Source organism: Eutrigla gurnardus (genome assembly GCF_963514095.1).
Source record: "Eutrigla gurnardus genome assembly, chromosome: 20".
NCBI classification, from domain to species: Eukaryota; Metazoa; Chordata; class Actinopteri; order Perciformes; family Triglidae; genus Eutrigla; species Eutrigla gurnardus.
In genome coordinates, this window is record NC_139931.1 from 10014865 (window position 1) to 10036804 (window position 21940).

Sequence of the window (21940 nt, forward strand, 5' to 3'; positions counted from 1 at the left end):
AGCAGTCAGGCACATTTGACGCCACCCTTCCTTTGGGTCCTTACCACACGGTTTTGTTTACAACCACGTCACCAGGAAATACACCCCGGCGTCAATATGCGGACACAGGTTGTCGATTCTCATTAGATTTTTGTTATTAAATAAAAACAGTATTTGTTTCTGGATGTATTGTAGCTCGTCCGGAGCGATATTGCAGACTTTATTTATTATATATTTTGACTAAAACCGTGGAAACGTATCTCTTGCAGGTAAGCTAAGCGCTAACCTGCCTGTGTTTTTAACTTTTCCAGGACTCCCAAGACGCTCCTCTTTTTGGTGAAGATGACGGTAACATGCCAGTTAGGAAGCCTAACATTAAGTAAGACATGCTAGTCTACTTCTGTCCTAAGTTAACCAGGCTGCTCTGACCAAAAGCTGTTGTTTTCACTAGAAACAATAAAAAAAACCTGCGTTTCAGACATCCGTTGGTCTCCTTCTTCCACCTCTTCTTCCGAACAAGTGCCATCTTGGTCTACTTACTGTGTGACGTCTTCAGCAGCCGTTTCGTCGCCTGCATGGTCACCATCATCCTGCTGCTGTCATGTGACTTCTGGACGGTCAAGGTGGGCCTCAGGTGGATCACTGCCTAATGGAAATACATGATCCCACGTCATGTTTTTTTGCACACATAGTCAATAAATCTGCAACATATGAATCATTTAATTAAAAAAATAATAATATATATATATATATATATATATATATATATTGATTGTTATTCAAATAGTTGCAGGTCCATTTTCTCGCCATTTTAACTCAAAGGCTGTTTAACTACCCCCTCCCTCCCTCCCTCAGAATGTGTCTGGCAGATTGTTGGTGGGCCTTCGGTGGTGGAATCAAGTGGATAAAGATGGAAAGAGCCATTGGGTCTTTGAATCGAGGGAGGTAAGCAAAACTTCAACAGATACAATCCTATCAGGCGTAGCGAGGTATTTGCCATTTGCACAGTTGTCCGTCCGGCTCAAGAGACAAAGGCTCGTCACGTGGAAGAGTAAAGAAACACATTTGAGAAAAACAACATTCTTTGTAAGCTACACAGCCTCATCGTGTTTCATTTTTTTAAAAATAAGCTTCATTGAATGTGACCTTGGCAACAAACTGTGTCTCTCTGGAAAGTAATCGTCTCAGATACAAGAATGTTCAAAGTAAGACACAGAGGTGGCTGCATTCCTGTGCGTGCATCTATCATTTCACAGACTAACTACGCCTTGCAGCGATTTTTTTAAATGACAGTGTAACATATGCAACGCCTTTTTACAATGTAATGTAGCCGCATGACCTTATTGGACAATTGAAGATTGAATAGCATGAAACAAAATATTGCACTGTCATGTGCTTTGCTTAACAGACACCCAGTCTGACCGCGATGTCCACAGCCGAGGCACAGATCTTCTGGCTCGGACTCATCGTGTGCCCCATCTTCTGGATCTTTTTTGTGTTCAGCACCATCTTCTCTTTCAAGATTAAATGGCTGGTACGTTTTTTAAGTTAACATCAAATGAATTGCCATCTAATGGGATGCAAGTTGTCAGTTTCATGTGTCATCGCTTTGCCCCTCAGGCTGTCGTAGTCATGGGCTTGCTTTTACAATGGGCCAACCTGTACGGCTATGTCAGATGCAAGTTGGGTGGAAAGTCCAACCTGAGAAACATGGCAAAGAACTACCTCGGTGTCCAGATTTTGAAACAGGTATGCGAAGAGGAATCACTTCCTTCCTTACATTTTTGTTTTAATTTGATGATGCTTTAACTTTTCCATTATTAATTTTTTCCACTAAAGGCAATGAAGAAAACGGAGGAACCTTGAAGTTGACGAGTGACGACTCATGTGCAGTGTGATGAACATTACTTGATTCCTGTTAAGTCTTTCCTAAAGGTGTGGGTATGGGTTTCTGTCATTTCAAAGTTTTTGATAACATGTTTGATCTTAGTTTGTTGGCTGATGAAGTCGGGAATAATTTCCAAACTATCTAATTATGCAAATAAAGCACAATAGTTGCTTGTAAGAATTAATCGCATACTGTAGTTTTGGTATCAGTTCAGAGCACAGGGAGTTATACCTTTTACTGATGTAACGTCACCGTGAATGTGAAATGTAAACCCTTACTGGAAGTTTACAACAAAACTGGCACAGTCCCCAATAGGCGTAGACTTATTTTAAAGTAGAAGTTCTAGTTCTAAGTCTCTGAATGTATAGTGTACTGTTGTGAAAAGGGCTTTGAGGGATAATAGAAGTTCATTAGTTACCTCATTGTGTCTACTATGTATACCTGGATTGTGTACCTTAAAGTCATACTGCTGCTTTATTTTTTAATTAAACATTTTTTTTCTAAAAATATAATCTCATAACTAACTTTAGGGTGTGGAGAATTTTGGAAATGGCTCCTGCTAAAAAACTGGTATTTTACAAAGGACATTTTTGTCTTACAAAAAAATTAAAAAATACAATACACTATAATTTGTGCCTGGAAATGTCAATCTCACAAAATGGACACTGTCTCATTAATTGCTCTATAGCAGCTTTGTTTCAATGGTGGACAAAAACAGAGTTGTGAATGATTCAACTTAATTCCTGCTGATTAAAAAGTCATCAGGTCAAAGCAAAACTAAAGCAGTTGGTTCCCTGTCTGTAAGACACTGATTCAACCACTAGGTGGCAACAATAGAACACCAGTGATGAGTAGGGTCTACGCGTTTGAGGGCTCATGTATAAAGAGTTTTAATAAAGTGTATACTTTGACTTACTGAGGAAGCAAAACTTACTATATAAAAAAAAACACACATTTAATGAGGTACAACATGAGGCATAAGGGGCATTTATCTTAACTTGAACTGTGACCCAAAAAACAAATTATTAATTCAAAGCTGAGCCATGGGTCACTTATTTCATAAATCATGTTACTCAAATGATATCTCTAGTGAAAGAGGAAATAAATTTATTTTTTTAAGCCAACATTTGTTAGACATCAGGGGATAAACTACTAGTACACGCGAGCGTCATAGATTTCAACATATAGAGAATATGAGTCTAAATACATGTAACAAACGTGTGCTGCATTCCTCTTTGAATCTTTTGCATTTGTATGTTGAAATTTGAACAGTTCAGTTTGGCTGTTTTAATAGTGATGACATTCTATTAGTACCAGAAATCAAAATGGTTAACAGCACATTCATAGTTTACCATCACATAAGCCATCGCGACAAAGTACACAATGCCACCACCAAAATAGATCCAGAAAAAGGTCTTGTCCACTCTGTTGGCAAACATCTGATGTCTCTTGCTTTCCAGTTTCTTTGCTTTGAGAGCTTCCAGGAAGTTGACCACCTTTTGGAGCATTCCGCTGCTCTCCTCTGAGTTATTCAGCTGAACCACACTAATGTCAGCTTTGACTTCTGCGGGGATTAAAGCCCAATCAGGGGTCAGTGTTTGGGTTTTTTCCATCAAAAATCAAGACTTTATGAGAATAAACTTCCAACTTAATATCAACAAGCATTGCAGAGCAGACTCAACACATGCAGTCTTTGTCTAACAGTCAATTCTTCCTCACCCTCATCCTCGTTTTCGTCCTGGTTTCCTGCGTTTTGGGAGACTGACTTGTCGGAGCAGCAGCACAACATGAGGTTACCATCTTTGGCCAACCGTGTCAGCAGCATGGACACCAGCATGCTTAGCACCAAGAAGACCAGACAAACACAGAAGTGGGTTCCTGTGACACGGATAAGACGGTTAGTGACTCAAACTGTGATGCTGCTCAATGCGTTCGCTTTACAAGTGTGTTCGTCTATGTGCGAGCTGACTGACGGATGATGGGGCTGCAGTAGCCGTCTCCAGGGAGCTGTTCGTTGAGGATGATGAGGAACATGGTGAAGCTGAGCACCAGAGTGACCTTGAAACAGTTGCGCTCGCCACCGCCCAGTGGCAGAGCGAAGCTGACCACATCAGCCAGGACGATCAGAAAACTGGGCAGCAGTAATGTTATGAAGGGGCTGATATATTTGACTCTCAATGCCACCTGAGGAGAACGGCAGATAGAATTTCATAGGGCAATATAAAAACTTGCTTTCATTATTCTATATAACTCCTGGACTGAATATGGTTTGGGAATATATATTCTATAAAATGTCAGAAAATTGTGGTAAAATGTCCATTATTAAGTTCTCACAGTCCAACATGACATTCATATTGCGTGATTTGTCCTGCCAACTGTATAATAATAATAATAATAATAATAATAATATAATAATAATATGACAAAGAAAAGCAACAAATCCTCACAGCTGAACAGTTGATGATTATTAATATCTAAATAACCTGCTGCAGGAATTTTGCAAATCATTACCTATATATATTATCTAAATGACTTTTCCACACATTCATTATTTACCATGATGTAATTACGGTCATCTCTCTTTTGCTGGAGGGCCACATGGTAAGTTTTCCAATCTCCATTGGTACCGTCAACCATCTTTATTTTATCAAATACCAGATCTGTACCACACCCTGCATGACATGAAGGCTTATTTAAAAAAAAATACACATACTTCAAAAGTTTGGTGCCTACCCACAATGCCTTCTACAGTTTGGTCAGTGATTATGGCGTGGTGATGAATGAAGCCTCATTTAACTCCCCACAAAACAGTATTATGTCCCAACAGTTAATATGTAAGCATAATATAACAAAAAACACCACAGCCATTCATTACCAGAATAAAATTAAATCTTCTTCAGAATTAACAGATATGTAAAATTATTAATTCAGTCTACTCAAAAACTCCAATAACATCATACATCATATTTGTATTGGTGAATTGCTGCGCTCACCTTGTTTTGACCAGGTTTGGATCGCAACAGGGCATTCATCACTGGCGAAGGGATAGTTGAACAGGTTGACTTGACAGTTCACCTCTGCATTTATAGTCACGGAGTGCTCCACTGTGCCATTGTTGCTTACCAGCAGGTCACGGGAGCGGTGCTTCATAGTTGTTAATATTCTGCACAAGTGAGAGACGTGTGAGGTGAACGGGAAAAACTCAATAAATTGAATTTGCGGTTGGATTACGTTATGCAACTCACCCATTGGTAACATGGAGCTCTGGGGTCCAGACCTTACTTACTGGTAGGACCACTTTATCATAAGGGTAAACTTCCGTGTCCCATCCTAATTCCGGATCTTCCCATACCTGTGGTTTCAAATCAAAATGAATGTGATAGCAACATACTCTTGGTTTCTTTTTGTCCACTTGTCAGTAAGTGTCTTGAAGCTTACTAGTGAGGCTTGTAGACGACTTATTAGGCGGAGTTTCTTTGTGTCCTGTTAAAAATAAAGATAATGTTATTGGGCAACGTGTGAAAAATACAGAATTTCTAGTGGTAAATAAATAAATATCAAAATATTGCTCGGATAAATATTTTAACTGTATTTATAACCTGATCAAAATAAAATTCTTATTACTGGACAGGAATTCTCAGTTAGCTCCACTATCAATACTTACAACCGACAGAGTCTGGTACTCAATGAATGGCACGTAAATCTTCTGGGTGCAGTTTTCATTTTGCGGCTGTGATAAATATTCCTTATTGATCAACATTTCAGCCAGACATCGGCGACTTTTGCAGCTGGAGTCAGCATGTCCACATCCTGGAATTACAACTAAAAGTGAACCAAAGAGTCAACCATCTCTCTAAACATCATTTTGTGAGATATATGTTACACTTACCTACTGTTAGTAAAGTCAGCAGGAAGACCGCCTTCCACAGACTGTGGGGAATAAATCTCAACATTTCTGGCTATACGGCGATTATGACTAATTACTGCAGGCTGAATGATGGCTGTATGCAATCCCTTTAGGTTTCTGCCTCACATGGCACTTAAATAGGCCTGTCTGTGAAGTTCATGCACATATTCACAACACTACATAGGCACACCGCAAGACAATGTGACCCACAGTGTGAGAATACCTTGTGTATTCATTACATCCCTCTGTGATATTGTGCAAACAGTCAGAACACGAGTGTAATTACTCTCTCACTGTCTGTTTACCCGCCGGCAGGCACACGTAGCTCCAGCTGCTATGTGTCGTTAATGCTCACAGTGCTATTCTTTATTCTATTGTGATGGGACGCTGGGATTAACAGAGATGAGTTAACCTGAATGTCTCCCGGTCATGGATGTGCTGTTGGGAGACAAAGGACAATGTGGACGAGGGATGCGTCTCACGGAATGGCCATTATACATGCACTTTGTTTTGACAGCTGATTGATGAATTGTGGTTTTGTCATTGTTAAAACAAATTTTGACAATACGGCTCATACGTTCATTAAGTTATATCATGAGGATTAGAATCTTAATTTAGATTCGATCACACTGCCACAACAGTTTTTCTTTATATGATGGGGGTGTCATCTGCAATAATATAAAAATGTTTCCATAATTCACTGTCACTGCCTTAAGTGTTATTCTTACATTAGAAGAGTTAGAATTTCATAGTGGTTAAAGATGATTCTTTTCATAGTTCATTGGTGAATACAGTGATTATGTTTTATTTAAAAATGTGTTAAATATGACGTCATGACAAGCTAAGGAAACCAACTGAAATGTTTTTTTTATGTATATAGACCAGTGCATGTATTCATCTTTTAAGTGATTTACAAGCATGACCTTTCAACATTTTCTTTTATATAGTTTGAGTTATTTATGTTTCTATTGTATTCCCTTTTTACAACCTATTTGGAGTGATAAGAGTATTTTAGATTTCTGTTTCTGTTAACTGTCCATGTTAAAAAAATGATACCATCCACGTGGTGTAAGGGCACTTTAAAAGGTGTTAATTTAAAATTCAAAGTAGGCAATAATCAACCAAAACTATTTCCAGAGGGTTAAAAGCTTATTTTAAACCTTTCATACACTCTACAACATGATATGCTATATATACACTCATAAAAAGGACCATACCAGTCTAATTCTTACTTCTCTCCATTAGCAGAGATTCCCTCTGTCTTCAACACATTTTGTGTGCAACAGTGTTTACTTTAGTAGAACTCAGCCTACCGGTTTTAAACACCGTTCACTGCCATTAATGTTGAAACGGTGTGTAAAAACACTACAAGCCTGTTAAGTCGCTGGGTTCACGTAATTAAACAATGTGGAAATCACAGTGTTGTTTATTTGATCAAAAATTACTGTATTGCTCTAATAAAAGTCATTAAAATGTGTGCATTGATATCAAATTACATCTTATTCCAAAGCTGCTTCTAGTCTACGTATAGTGGCACGGGTGGAGCTAGCCGGTAACATGAAGTTCAAAAGAATCTCATTTTGACGTACGCCACCCTCAATAACACGCACACACTCGGTTCAAGCATCACATGTTCCCTTGGCCGAAAGTCTCTGGCTGGCTCTGATTGGACTTTGTAACCAGGAAGCAGTGAGATAAACAGGCTTGTATGAGATACCGCTCAACATTGGTTTACGATCCGCAATTCAATGTAGAGAAGAATTTACTGGACAGAGAACAACTTCACAACATGTCCCAGTATGAATATGAGGAAGATGAAGTGGGAAAAGTTGAAAATCATTCATTTACTGTTGAGCCGAATCAGTACGAGCCTGAAAGTCCCGAGGCCAAGGCGTAAATTTCAGCCAATCATTGATCTTCTTTATACTTTGGTTCCACCCTCTGAGCTTTCAATCACAACAGAGCCAAGACAGCCGTTGCGCTAAATATTATTTTGATTGGAAAACTAGTTTCTAACGAGAAATTAATTTGGAACTGTAATTTGGGCTAGAAGTAGGATTTTAACGACGAGGAGAGTTCTAATGAATCACGACAAACATTTTCAAGTACATTCTGAAGCGTTTATTTATCTATTGTACTGTAGTTTCAGTTTATGGGTATGATTATGCAATGCAGTAAAGGACTTTCTGATTTTCATGTATTTGCTGCCTGTAAATGACAGACTGACGAAATGTTCCTCCCAGGTTATCGCTGAGGAATGTCTGTTATCTCTGTCTTCACACATCATCTTAAACAACCGATACTTGATGAATCGGGCAGGTTTCACAGGTAAGTAGGGGGTCATGTTCTATTTTAAAGACAAAGGGATGTTTTGGTGGTGTTGACCTCTTTCGCAACAGCTTTGGATGCAATAAATGTGGTTTAAAAGTTAATTGTGTTCTTGCGGCTCTGTTGTGATCTCTCGTCTTATCAGAACCAAATTGAGGACAACGGAGACAAAGCAAATCCTTGTGCCAAGAGCAAAGGTTAACTTTCTGTCTAATGAATCACGGAAATCCAAAGGGAAATAACTCAAATATACATAGCTGCCTTTAAATTATCAATATTTCTCTTCCTTTGTCCTTTTGTTGAAGGCTATTTAAATTATGCAATCTCCATTTCCTCAACCAGAAGAAAACAGTTAGAGGACATTTGATGTTTTGTCAGAGACCTTTAAAATATTCCATAGGTCATAAATACTTCCAGATTGTCCAATAGGGTTCAGTGGGATGGATTGCTGTGATATCAGAGCAAAATGGGACTGAGGTTTCTTCCACTGTGGCAACACAACAGTTAAATGCTTGGCAGGACTGATGGGCTTATGTGACACCTGACAAACTTGAATTTCTCCTTTGCAAGTAAGTTAAATATTTAAATATAATATGTGCTTTTTTTAAACGTGTTATAACGAAGAATTCTGGTATAAAGATTTCAAGTGTCGATGCTAAAGACAAAACCAAATTGGCTTTGTGAAGAATTTGAGTTAAAAAATAATGTTAAAGATTTAAATTAAAAGAAAATTACAAATGCAGCTGAATATTTACCATATTCCACAGAATAATGCTCAAAGATAATTTACCAGTCAGGTTTGAAATAATTAATCACAAGTTGCAATAATTTAACATTATATATTAACATATAGAACAGCAATTATCAAGCAGTGTCACTAAATGAACAGCATGAAATACATTGTGTGAGAGTTTACTTTTTAAATATTTCCTTTTGTGTTTCTATAATTCATGTTAAATATGGGGAAACACCTACATGCTTTAGTACATTAGCTGCAATAATTTGAATTTGTAAGAGCATATCATTTTTCCATAGATTACATTTTTTTTAATCATATCCACTTTGAGTAACTTATCACAATATAATGCATTATAAAAGTGAAGTATTACACCTACAGGAATTATAATACATTATGATCCCTGCAAAGAAAGCAATTCTGAAGTACTATAATCAACCCTATAAGAAATGCTTTGTTTATAATGCACAAACTTTGACGTTTCCAGTCAAAGTATTTCTGTTAACTTATGTGTTCATTTAACTGCCAACAGGAGGGCATTTAAACCACAATAAAACCTTATTGGTTTGACATTTATCTGGTTAACCTGAAAACGGTTGTTTAAAGATTACACTTCTGCGAGTTTTAGACTCGTCATAACTCTCTAAGATAAACATCGGCTACGTGCGCTCATGTGATTCAATTAAGCAATAAAAACTAGATAAAAGTGACAGGAGTGACGAGGCTTAAAAAACGTATTGATCAGTGCTGTCCGCTCAAACATGAGCATGATAGCGTGCCTTTCATCAGTGACAACTCGAGCTGCTTTCAGATTACAGAAGTACAGTATGACAAAGTGATAACGTTCTTACTTGGGTGTGTTTGATGTGTTACTGAAAAGAAAGTGTTGTGGTTGAAGTTTGACATTTGAGGAAACATTTGGAGGTCAAAGCTGTTAGAGGTGGTTGGAGGATAATAATTTACCCTCATGAGGACAAAAATAGAGGTTGAGGTTTAGCTTAATTATTCGACACATACTTTCTTAGGACATGTGTATTACAGACAGATTACCCACTCTTACTGACAACCATGTTTGTATTTGTTTGGCAAAAACAATGATCTTTATGGATACTGACACAAAGGGTGACTTTTATCATACACTCTATATTTTTTTTATTTTTAAAATAAGTCTGATAAGGACTAATGCCAAAAGGCTGCTGACTGTTCCCTATTTGCCATTATTCTGGGTCACATCTGGGAGGGAACAGACTTCTCAAAACTAAAGAGATTAAGCCAGACTGATCTAAAAACAGGTTCTTCCCCGAGGGAAACAGCAAGCCCTGATCCAAAGCTTTAGTTAATCCTGTCAGATGGTAATGATCAATTCTATATACAGTATATATCATCTTGGGCTGAGATCGACACCTGAACAAGGTCAAGATTGAAGGACTTTTGTCCTGATGCTCTCAGTGCATAGAATATTTGGTGTATCACGCTCATGTCAATAAAGCTTAGAAAACAAAATTATTTTTCGATTACATATTATGTCAAGGTCTACAAACACTTAAATATGGTTGGTAATGTTGACAAACTACAAAGTGTATGGTGGATTTAAAACAAGCTAAAAAAGCTAAGCCAACCTAAAAAAAAAAAAAGATTTTCAAATTAAAGTAGTTAGCAGCACTAGCTCGAGAAGTTGCTAAAGTTTAGTGAGAAAGTCACCAAATCTGCAGCATTGACAGCCCATACCTTAAGTTCTCCCCCAAGACCGATCCTCCCAAATCCTAAAAATGTGTCGGCATTTATGACGTATTGGAATTCATAGTGTGCACAGGCAGGCAGCCAGTTCAATCATTTCATTACGGCCATATGAAATGATTGGAGCGACACTTTCTCCTTTTTTATCAGAGCATTTGACTTATTGATTGCTGTTGAGCTGTAAATAGGGCTGGGCAATACGTTACTAATGCATCAATATTATGAGACTAGATTCAGTCTTAGATTTCGATAATATCTTTGCATATGTTTGCATTACAATAAAATGACCCACTTAGTCATTATATCCACATTACTGATGATTAATTATCGAAACTTTAATGTTGTAAATATTTTGTCAAACCACCAGCAGTCAACCCTACAATAGTCAATAATGATTGGAGGTATTTAGTCAAAAATGGTGTGCTTTTTCCCCACAATTAGATGTAATGAGATAATAGTTTGAATTCCATGTTTGAGTATTTATAATCCTTTGCATGATTACATGTGGTGATAATGCATGCATTCATATTCAAAGAGAGCTTTTAGCATAACTGTTTTGCACAGTGTCCAGACTATAATGAAACTTTTGGTAAATAATCAACCAGAAAGAAACTTGTGCTCTTGAGGTACATTTCACACACACATCACAGTTTCAAGTCATTTGCTGCCGATAGCCCGAGGCATAGATTGACCTCGGCTGCTTGCTCAAACATGAAGGATTCAGCTCAATAAACAAGTTTGAGTGCCTTTTACATTTCAGTCACACGTAATGACTAAAATGCTGTCACTCTGTCCATGCCACTACAAGTGTCATCCTAACACACACCCTATCTCATGTTTACCTTTGCACAGGAGACCGAAAAGGTAGCCCTGGTCATAATGAGCACAGAGGGGGGCGAGCAGGTCATCGGTGATACCCACTTCACTACAATCCACACACTGGGCAAGCAAAATGACAGCGGACGGCTGCGCTACATGAAGAAAGATGGCAGGTTCCCTGTGGTTTTCCAGAAGGTTCCTGGACAATGGAGCCCTTACCTGATGGACATCTTCACCACTCTGGTGGAGATCCGCTGGAGGGTGATGCTTCTCGTCTTCTCCCTCTCATACATCCTCTCTTGGCTCTTTTTTGGTCTCTGTTATTGGCTCACTGCATATGTAAATGGGGACATTGGCGATGGAGATAAAGCTCCATGCGTGGACAATGTGCGTGGCTTTACTGGGGCCTTTATGTTTTCAATGGAGACCCAGGCGACTATTGGCTACGGCTTCAGGGGTATGACTGAGAACTGCATTGTGGCCATTATTGTGGTGACAGTTCAAGATGTGTTTAGCTGCCTCCTTGACACCATCATCATTGGAATTATTGTTGCTAAAATGGCATCTGCTCGTAAGAGAGCTCAGACGGTGGGCTTCAGCAGCTGCGCTGTGGTCAACCTGCGAGACGGAGTTCTTTGTCTGTCATGGCGACTTGGGGACTTCAGGGGTAACCACATCCTGGAGGGTGTCGCCAAGGCCATGTTAGTCCGCTATGTGAAACAGCCACGAGGATCTATTGTGATGTCATACCAGGACCTGCACATCCAGGATCGAGACATTGTCCTTGCGACACCAGCCACCATTATCCACAAGCTGGAGCCTGGCAGTCCCCTCTACAGCTTGAGCCCTGACAACCTGCTGGTTGACAACTTTGAGCTGGTTGTGTCTTTTACCTACACCGGTGACTCTACAGGTATGCTCCACCAGACGCGAACCTCTTACACACCAGCAGACATCCGCTGGGGCCAATGCTTTCAGGAAATGCTGAAATTGGGAAAGAGGAACTACAAAGTGGACTATGCTCTGTTCAATGTGACCACGTGGGTGCCAGTGCCCCTGCTCAGCCCAGAAGAGTTCGATAGGAGTGGATCTTCTGTAGAGGGCAGTCAGTCCCACGGCCCTCTCTTAGAATCAGACAAGAGGATCGTATACACTAGCCAGGTGGATCCTGACATCACTGAAGAAGTAATGCAACAAACATTTTTCTAGGTGAATATACGGTGGACTTCTGATGGACAGTGTTAAAGATGTAAATATATTTATGTGACTTTAAATACATTGTTTATAACCTGTTTTTAATGCTTGAGATGAATAAAAGCCATTCCCACAAATAAAAGCCGTCCTTGTGTTGCTCACACTTAATTTCAATTTTATTACAGGATTATCATTGCTGATACCTTAAATGTTCATTTTCGCCATACAAGTTTGACCGCAGGATCAGTTGTATTTATTCATGGGATAATTTATGCTTATTCGTGTGTCTCGTGCTATGTCGGAGAGGATGGTGGGGCTTACCGCCACGTAGACACCGACAATGTTTCATCAATCATAGCTGAAATAACCACTATTGCTGCTCTGTATATTTTGTGGAAGTCCCAGATATGCATCGTAATCAAATGGCGTAATGTCCAAATTCATAACATCCACCAGAGGTGCTTGGTGATTTTCACTGAGCTTTATTCACTGTGAACAGCAAGCCAAACATTGGCTGGTTTACTAGAGTGGTATAAACACAAAACAAACAACTTTGTTGTAATTTAATTGCAATAAATGGATTTTTAAAAAAGTATGGCGTCTGGTCTAATTTATGATTAAATGCAATAATACATTTTATTTGTTACAGAACCAGGCGATTCACATGTCTAAAATGCCATTGTGACCCAAAGAAAATAAAATGTGTGGTACAATATTGGCACACTTTCAGGAGCTCTTTGAAATTCTCTGAAATAATTGTGGACAATATTGTCTGTACTCACTGTTCTTTGGGACTCATTAAACTGTTAAAAATGGTCTTTTCAGCGATGCGATGAAGAAACCAGGCTCCATCCGTGTGCAAAACACAGATTCCCCTGGCATTCAGCTGCCAGTCCTGAGCAACTCCTGCGGCGTGGGAATCACACTACAAGAACATTCACAATCACTACTGAACTTCTATCTTTTAGTTATAAATACATTTCGATAACATAAAATTACATTTTGCATTGTCCAACTCACCCAGAAACTCAGCAGCAAAGAGGTTTCCCTTCATCTTCCTAGCTAGTGCTAGCAAGAGCGCAACGTTAGCTAGCAACAGTTGACACCTGGCTGTAGAAGTCGCGCCAGTTTAGTAATATGACGTGAAAACAGCTCCGACACACGGTTTACTGTCCCATTTTAACGGGTTACACCCTGATGTAAAACTCCCGGCTCTTAATTTTGATGAACAATAGTAAATTATCAGATTATACGGAATTTACAAACAGCGATTAACGTGTCTGTATTTCAACCACTTCGCTCGCTCTAGTCCCCGCCCCTTACTGAGCTCAGGCCATCCAACGCACACAGCAGAAAGACCTGAGAGGTTCAAGGCCTACTCAAAACAGAGGACATTTCCACGTCTTCCCAAACAATACATTTTTCCATAGTAGGGCGAATGCAAAAATAATTACAAACCAGTGAGACTTGAACCGGTCCATATTTCAAAACATACTATATATGTTTTAATGAAACAGCACATCAATAAAACATAAAGTAAATAAGCAGAGTACTACACGTGTTAAACATTAATACAGTAGGCGAATAATAGTGAATAATAGGCGAGGCGAGGGAGGCTTAATTGTCAATCACACTGCCAGCACTTTTGTGTTTATACTCTTTGTAGCTCTACAGCGCCACCTTGTGTTCACAGAGTTCACTCACTATGACTCCAGCAGTGAATACTTCTTCACACTCATAAACAGGCTTACTCCACACTACTCGTATCTGCTTTATCCTTTGACAGAAAAGAACAAACACTCAGTCATATAATTCAGCTGTAGTAAACAGTTTGGCTAATTTCATGAATCACGTCATCATTTTTTCTGTAGACTCCAGAGATGCTTTGCACACAGACTGCTCCTAGTTTCCTGTTATAGCGTCGTGTTTCCACCGTCCCTCTGAGATAAGGGGCTTTGACGCGCCTCGTCCTCCACTCTCTGACAGATGATGTATACCTTGCGCCGCTCTGCCTCAAACAGGCGCTGCGGCTTCCCATTGGCCTCCGCTGCCACAGGGGGGCGGGGATAGGCACACGTGTTTTTAAAGTCTGTCTTTGCAACGACAAACATCTTCTTCAGTATTGCTGGAGAGGGTTATGGCCGAATTTGCAGCGCCGGACGTGAAGCTAAGTGAGCATAGTAAAAAAGCAGCAAGAATCAAAAGTGCCGCAGTGGGCACATCTGGCGCATATGGGACTTAATACAACAAGGAAAAGGCACATTTGCAGAACAAGGACCAACAGGTAGGTGTAATAAGCGGGAAAGATTTATCTCTATTTCAACAGTGATGTGGGGTGAGAAATATAGCTGCACTCTGCTATAACTGATGTCTGCAAAATGCTAAAAACATGACAAACATTGTTATTAATAATCAATTTATTATGAATTTGATTGTTATTATTATTATTATCATCATTATTATCATTATATTATGCTTTTTCCGCCATTGAAGATTGCATGATGTAGACCGGTTGATCTGTATTGCCCCTCTCCTTAATTTGAACTAAACTCTTTTGATGTCTGTGTTGAATTTTATAATACTGACCCTACAGAGTAAAAATTATCAAATATTACTTTAGTACAGAGACAAAATTATATTGACTAATATAATAAAAATGATGGGTGTTTTAAGGCTTATAGCTGTCTGCTGAATGAGTGTCCATAGTTATTGATTAGTGTTATAAAAAAAAATAGAGCAGCTTTATGTAACCAGTTTCCATCTGCCTCAGCTGTTGGCTCTAATTGAGAACACATGCAAAACAAACAATCACAGGTTGTGCAGCCTCTGGAAGCCTCGGTCTGTCACCACCTACCAACCTGCAGTAATAAGTGATGGGAGTTAGTGAGCAGATAAAAGCTCAGCGACAAAGAACCCAGTTGCAGTGAAGAGGAGAGAGCGTCCGTTAATGAGATCAGTGTCAGGGCGTCTACACAAAAATGGGAGATTTCATTGGCACTGGGGGATCTCCTGTATTAAAAATGCACTGTTTACTGACTGCTTTAGATACAAGTATCACACCAATGCCCTCTTCCTGTTGGACGTTTTGATCTCATCTCAGACTTTCGTGGAGTCATGTGGATGCCTTGTTACAGCGCCACAATCAAATTAAAATACTTGCACAAAAAGATGACTGGCATGCTCATGTGATGATTGTACATCTTTAATAAGGAAAGGCATCACGTTGCAAGTGCTTTTAAGTGAATGCTAATTCTAGTCGACCAGTGAAATCATTATCCGAGAAAAACAAAGACGATACAGGGGATTTAGGAAAACGTGTTGCACATCTTATCCCACACGACTTTCGGACACTTTCGCAACAATTTAATACATGCAAATTGAGATAAAAAAAAAATGTCAACAGAAAATGTTTTTTTTACATCTGTGCTGTGTTTTCAAAACTAAATGAAATACATTTTATTCTGAATATTTACTGAAAATGTCCCTTATGGATCTTTTCAATTTGACCCAATTGACCCTTCAAAAGTGGAGTTGGGGAGTTATTTTGGCACTGGCAGAGAATGTCTGGCTGACCATGGCCTTTTGTAGCCTGTGGTGTTGCATTTTAATGGACCTCTCAGGCCACACACACACCAAGTCAATAGCTTTTCTAATTTAGCTGCCCTTGTTGCTCTATTACATTATGATGCAAGGTTACTGTTGCTTTCAGAGAAAGAGACCCATCCTCTCCGAAATGCTGCGAGGTTCATTAAATCCATGATGTGGTGGTGAAAACTGTAGTTGCGAATTAGTTATTGAAACTGCACTCGATGACTGAGATTAAAAAGCATTAATGAAATAATCAGTGTGCGTGCTGTAGACCTTTTTAAAGCCTGTTATAACATGTATTCTCTGTGCGTAGTTAAGGGTGACTTGTAATTTTGTCCCTTTGGCTTACTGGATTAACTTGAACTTGATCCGTAATTTGACTCAGCTCCCCACGGACTGACCTGCCTAATTAATACTAACATTAAACAGGGTAAACATCCTTTCCCACTTTATCAGCGATCTAATTGCTGGAATAATATTTTCAATAAACCACCGATAATTCATGCACAATGGATTCCCTGTGCTTCCTGACTGCACTGTGTACACAGTTTGCACATTGGCGGTGTACGCAAGACTAGCGCCGCTAACTTTGAGTGTACACTGCATTATTTATACAGCAGGTAACCACACACCCACATGCACTGATCTTTGCTCTGGTTCCTGCCAATTACTTTAAAACCGTTTTTTTTTTTCTTTCTTCTCACTGTCTATAATTTCCACAGCCCATTTCACTGATGAGGTCCAAAGCAGCCGGCAGATCGGAGTGACCCGCCCTCACCAAAGGTGCTACAGCACGGTCTGCAGACGCACGGGGGCCCACTCTACCCCTGTTCCCGGCGGGATCGAGTCCTGTTTTCCCCCCCACATTTTCTGCTTGAGTTTGTCCCCTGGATCATTCAAAACTGTTTCTCCAACGCTTCTACCAAAAACTTAGACTGTTTTCCAAAGCAGAATCGGCCCAGCCCTCCCAGGCGGAAGTAATGGGGAGTGTGCGAAGCCACCGTTACAGCATTGTGTCCTCCGAGGAAGATGGCATGAAGCTGGCCACTATCGCCGTGCCCAATGGCTACGGGAACGGCAACGTCAACAAGGTGCACGCGGAGCGCCAGCATCAGAGCCGCTTCGTCAGGAAGGATGGCCACTGCAACGTGCAGTTTATCAACATGAGCGAGAAAGGCCAGCGGTACCTTGCAGATATCTTCACCACCTGCGTGGACATCCGCTGGCGCTGGATGCTGCTCGTTTTCTGCCTTTCTTTCCTGCTGTCATGGTTGTTTTTTGGCTTCGTCTTCTGGGTGGTGGCCCTCTCTTACGGGGACTTAGAGAACGAGACCCAGATATGCGTCTCCAACGTGAACAGCTTCACTGCCGCCTTCCTGTTCTCGGTGGAGACCCAGACCACCATCGGCTACGGTTATCGCTACGTGACGGAGGAGTGCCCCGTCGCCGTCTTCATGGTCGTCTTCCAAAGCATCGTGGGCTGCATCATTGACGCGTTCATCATCGGTGCCGTCATGGCCAAGATGGCCAAGCCCAAGAAGAGGAATGAGACCCTGGTGTTCAGCCATTTTGCCACAGTGGCCATGAGGGACGGTAAACTTTGCCTGATGTGGCGCGTGGGGAACCTCAGGAAGAGTCACCTGGTGGAGGCCCACGTCAGGGCCCAGATGCTCAAGTCCCGCACCACCGCCGAGGGAGAGTTCATCCCTCTGGATCAAGTAGACGTTGACGTAGGCTTCGACAGTGGCATCGACAGAATCTTCCTGGTGTCCCCCATCACCATCGTGCACGAGATCGACGAGGACAGCCCGTTCTACGAGATGAGCAAACAGGAGCTGGAGACGTCCGAGTTTGAGATCGTGGTGATCCTGGAGGGCATGGTGGAGGCCACGGCCATGACGACTCAGTGTCGGAGCTCCTACGTGGCCAGCGAGATCCTCTGGGGCTACCGCTTCGAGCCGGTGCTGTTCGAAGAGAAGAATTACTACAAAGTGGACTACTCTCGCTTCGACAACACGTACGAGGTGCCCAGCACGCCCCACTGCAGCGCCAGGGAACTCGCCGAGAGGAAGTCCGACGCCTCCAGCTCGAGGAACTCCTTTTGCTACGAGAACGAGGTGGCCCTCGAGAAAGTCGAGATGGAGGAGGAGTTTGACGAGGAGGAAATCAGGGAGGTGAGGGACGTTGAGGTCGGGGCGCCTGAGGACACAATCACAGACGTGGTGTCAGACTCTGAATGCAATCTGGACTCTTTGCCTTTAGAATCAAGGCCATTGACGGCAGAATCAGAGATATGACTGCAGGTATGGAGGAGAGTTCAAACCTACCAAGGGGTGAATGAATTTTGGTCCCGATGGCTGTTCTTCATAATGCATGACAGATTTTAAGAGACTATGATCTGAGTGTGACGTTCTCTATGCAGAAGCTTATGCACATGGGGAATCCACATATTATCCATCCATCCATCCATTTTCTACCGCTTATCCTGTATTCAGGGTCGCGGGGGGGCTGGAGCCGATCCCAGCTGTCATTGGGCGAAGTCCACATATTATATTGTTTATATTAAAAGTAGTGATAAATGAACTGGTCGCATGGAGCCAGGGGGACAAAATGGGGAAGATGCCTTCACTTAAACACGGCGCAGCCTGCCCCTCTTAAAATATGGTCGTTGTAAAGCCAATCGGGTTCAGAAACTAATTTATTCAAGTGCATATTAATCCTGGGTATAATAGGTCTTCTTTGTGTGGCCTAAATGTAAAAAAAGATGCCAACCTAATTCTTTTTTTAAATATTTGTAGTCATTTTAAATTTAAGAATCTTGTTTTAAAGGCTACCCAAATCATTTGAACCCCCCTCCGCACAAAGGCTACTGTTTGTTAATGAGCTGGTCTCTTAGCAAAGTGTGTATACAGTCCTCTTCAGTGTGTTGCTCTCGCGGCGTGACGCAGGAAAGAGATGCCTCACACCGAAGTGCACTATGCTCCTCAAACTCATCATCTTGTCCAGGCGTAGCATCTCTTGCAACGTGTGCCTTAACAAAACGTCTGGCGGAGGCACTCTGAGCACACACTGCAACAGATGCCACGGGAAGGAGAGGCCGACTGAGAGGCGATTTCACTGTGCAGCATACTGCCACTTCTCGCAGCTCTCCGCGTTCTTATGTGCAATAAAATGTCACGTGAAAAACAAAAAAAAAAAACGTGAAGGGAAGCTCAACCCGAGTGGAGGTTATGAATGTTGACGATAAGTGCTGCTAAGTTACATATTGTATGTTTAGAGGGAATTCTGGGAGCCAAAATGTATTATTTGTCTTTCAAAGTATCAATTTTGAAAAATTTGCAGCCTATAACGTTGTTTCTAGATAGTAGACGAGCATGATTCTGTCAGTGTGTTTTTCAAAAGCTGTTTGACCTCACAAGAGGACACCCCCCCACCCACCACCACCACCACCACCACCACCCCAATACAGCTGAGACTGTTTTATTACCTAATGCCAAATGTATATAAGAGACAACCGTCACTCATCTGTTAGTTGATGTTGATTTAAAACCAGAGCTTTTCCTCATCTAACAACATTTAGCTGTGGAAATGTTGAATTAGTTGAGTTGATTTTTGACGTAGTTTGCTTTATGTTGACATCAGTATTTTTGGCGTGGTGGACATACGGAATTTGGACACGTGGTAGTTTACCTTCACACTTCACCACTGCGGGTCTTGTGACGTCATTTGTTAATTTCTGAACGGACCCCTTTCTTTCTTAAGATCAAATCTGCTGATTAATTTTGATATTTATTTCATATTTACATTAATCGGCAGGTATGTCACAACGTAGCACACTTGACTTCAGTCTTACATGAGATTGAGTTTTAAAGGTGTTGTTGTTGTTGTTTTTTTTAACTGTTATTGTGATGCATTCATGCTTAGATCAGTGGAAGCCAGAGCACTCTGGTAAGGAAATAATTCAATTAAAACATTTTGTCTGTTCTCACATTGATACTTCTCCTGTCTTAGCTCTTTATTTTTCTACCAGAGTCTTCCCACCTTCCTGCACAAACCAGAGACTGTACAGATTTTTTTTTAAATATATATATAAATATATATTTTGTAAATTATTATACTGTATACTGATATTGCAGTTGTTGAAAACAGTGTAGGTCCTTTTTTCAATAATAAAAAAAAAGAATCATAATGAAGTCGATGCATTGATTGTAAACCACATCCGTTTCATGATGATAGTGTGCGTGTATGACCTTTTAACTTAATACCAATTATCAGCCACCCTGCTATGCTTACATGAGCCAAGCGATGCATCCACAGTCTACCGTGCAGGAATTTTTCCATGGATTTGCATTTTGACCCAAAATGTGTGACATCTGGAGGCCCGCTCGACTGTTTTAGCTCTGCTCCTCCTAATTTGGAGCCGCGGCCCGAATTCCCGGCTGCCAGCTGTCAGATCTCACACCGTCATTTACTATAATTCATTAAACCGTCTCACTCCAGTTCTGCGTGAGGCCACAGAGACACCGCGCTATATCAGCCGGCCCTGCTGGAAGTCATTTTCAGTGACAAGCAACGGAAAGAACGCCTCATTCGCTTCTCCCAATCTCTTTCAGTAATCTGTGGAAAATAAAGTCTATTCTTCACTACTGAGCGTCTTTAGGAAGAGTGCCAATGTGTAGAATTAGGAGGCGGATGCTGTAGAAATACAACTAGATTAATCCAAATATATATGAAGTAATAGCACTTTTTTTTAATATGTATTTTGAAATTATGAATGAAATGTGACACAGCAGGATGCAGCCAAACCTGCTCCTCTAAACCAGCACAAACATGCTAAAATAGTGTTAAGCAATACAGTAGATTTGATCAATCTGATTGTATTGGAGGTGAACGTGGGTCTGCAGTATGACACATCTGTCAGCAAAATTTAGTCCGTTTCCATCCACAGCTGGATTCTGCCTGCATTAGACGTAGTCGAGGGATGTATCGATCTGACGCGTCTGCGGGGAGGCAGTGAGGCCGATTTGATCTGGTTCTACATAGGAAGTGGGTGCTGCCTCTGGGCTTTTTCCACATTAGCCAATGAAACTGCCACAAAGTTCCAGCTTGGAGTGGAAATGGGGACTACCCTTTTTTTCTATTCACCACTCTTGGAACCACAGTGATGACGTTTAACTGAGACAGCGGCTGCCCAGTCCACGCCGGGTGAACTGTTTGAAAGAAAATTGACAGCCACCGGTGGCCAGAGAGCTCCCGTCGATGATGCCGATGACGTCTCTCTGGCAAATTCCCCTCGCACCAGCTTATTAACGGCAGGCCGGTTCGCGTGACCTTCGAATCAAACTGACGAATTAAAACATAAACAATTCATCAGCAGAGCAAAGAAACACCCGGCTTTGTTTTGTGCTAAATAAGGTCACGGTATCACTATTTTGGATAGGAAAAAAAACATAAAGGGAAAGCAGATATATTCCATGCTCCAGACCTCAGCACGAACCGATAAAACATAAAGATATGACCTGTGGAAATGGAGCATGTGTCCTCTTGTTACCCCGTGTAAATGCTCAACGGCCCCTGGTTTGTCTCAGTGACTGTCACTTAGAGACGGTTTGTACACATCATTTTGGAGAGTGTTAAAATCACCGGCATATATATTGCCCGGGAGGAAGTGTGCTCAGTCTGGACAAAGTCTTTCCTGAACATATTTAGAAAAGGGTATTAGAACAGAAAAAATGATCTGACATCATCTTATGTGGGGCACATC

The 21940-nt window shown here is 40.9% G+C and overlaps 3 protein-coding genes and 1 pseudogene across 5 annotated transcripts; 3 read left to right on the forward strand and 1 right to left on the reverse strand.

The window, feature by feature from the left end:
• Window positions 1–62: 62 nt before the first annotated feature.
• On the forward strand, window positions 63–2336 carry LOC311030765 (Golgi apparatus membrane protein TVP23 homolog B). Its single transcript, XM_084036737.1, has 7 exons — window positions 63–108; window positions 291–358; window positions 458–602; window positions 835–924; window positions 1388–1513; window positions 1600–1728; window positions 1819–2336. The coding sequence occupies exons 1-7, from the start codon at window positions 97–99 to the stop codon at window positions 1843–1845; spliced, it is 597 nt and encodes a 198-aa protein (XP_083892863.1). The 5' UTR covers window positions 63–96; the 3' UTR covers window positions 1846–2336.
• LOC311030763 (5-hydroxytryptamine receptor 3A-like) lies at window positions 2188–5872 on the reverse strand. 2 transcript variants are annotated; one of them, XM_084036734.1, is made up of 9 exons: window positions 5757–5872; window positions 5532–5677; window positions 5306–5350; window positions 5113–5219; window positions 4861–5030; window positions 4424–4539; window positions 3841–4051; window positions 3587–3745; window positions 2188–3431 (listed from the first exon to the last, which is right to left on the reverse strand). In XM_084036734.1, exons 1-9 carry the CDS (start codon window positions 5818–5820, stop codon window positions 3175–3177), a joined length of 1275 nt encoding a protein of 424 aa, XP_083892860.1. In that variant the 5' UTR covers window positions 5821–5872; the 3' UTR covers window positions 2188–3174. The 2 variants fall into 2 exon arrangements, with proteins under 2 accessions (XP_083892860.1, XP_083892861.1); XM_084036735.1 differs by having other exon boundaries at window positions 5761–5854.
• Window positions 5873–8020: 2148 nt separating this feature from the next.
• On the forward strand, window positions 8021–13086 carry LOC311031216 (inward rectifier potassium channel 16-like). The gene is made up of 2 exons (XM_084037386.1): window positions 8021–8113; window positions 11440–13086. The coding sequence occupies exon 2, from the start codon at window positions 11455–11457 to the stop codon at window positions 12601–12603; it is 1149 nt and encodes a 382-aa protein (XP_083893512.1). The 5' UTR covers window positions 8021–8113; window positions 11440–11454; the 3' UTR covers window positions 12604–13086.
• Window positions 13087–14696: 1610 nt separating this feature from the next.
• Window positions 14697–18624, forward strand: LOC311031215 (inward rectifier potassium channel 2 pseudogene; annotated as a pseudogene). The gene is made up of 2 exons (XR_014599364.1): window positions 14697–14872; window positions 16899–18624. The product of XR_014599364.1 is annotated as an inward rectifier potassium channel 2 pseudogene (transcript).
• The last annotated feature ends 3316 nt before the right edge of the window (window positions 18625–21940 follow it).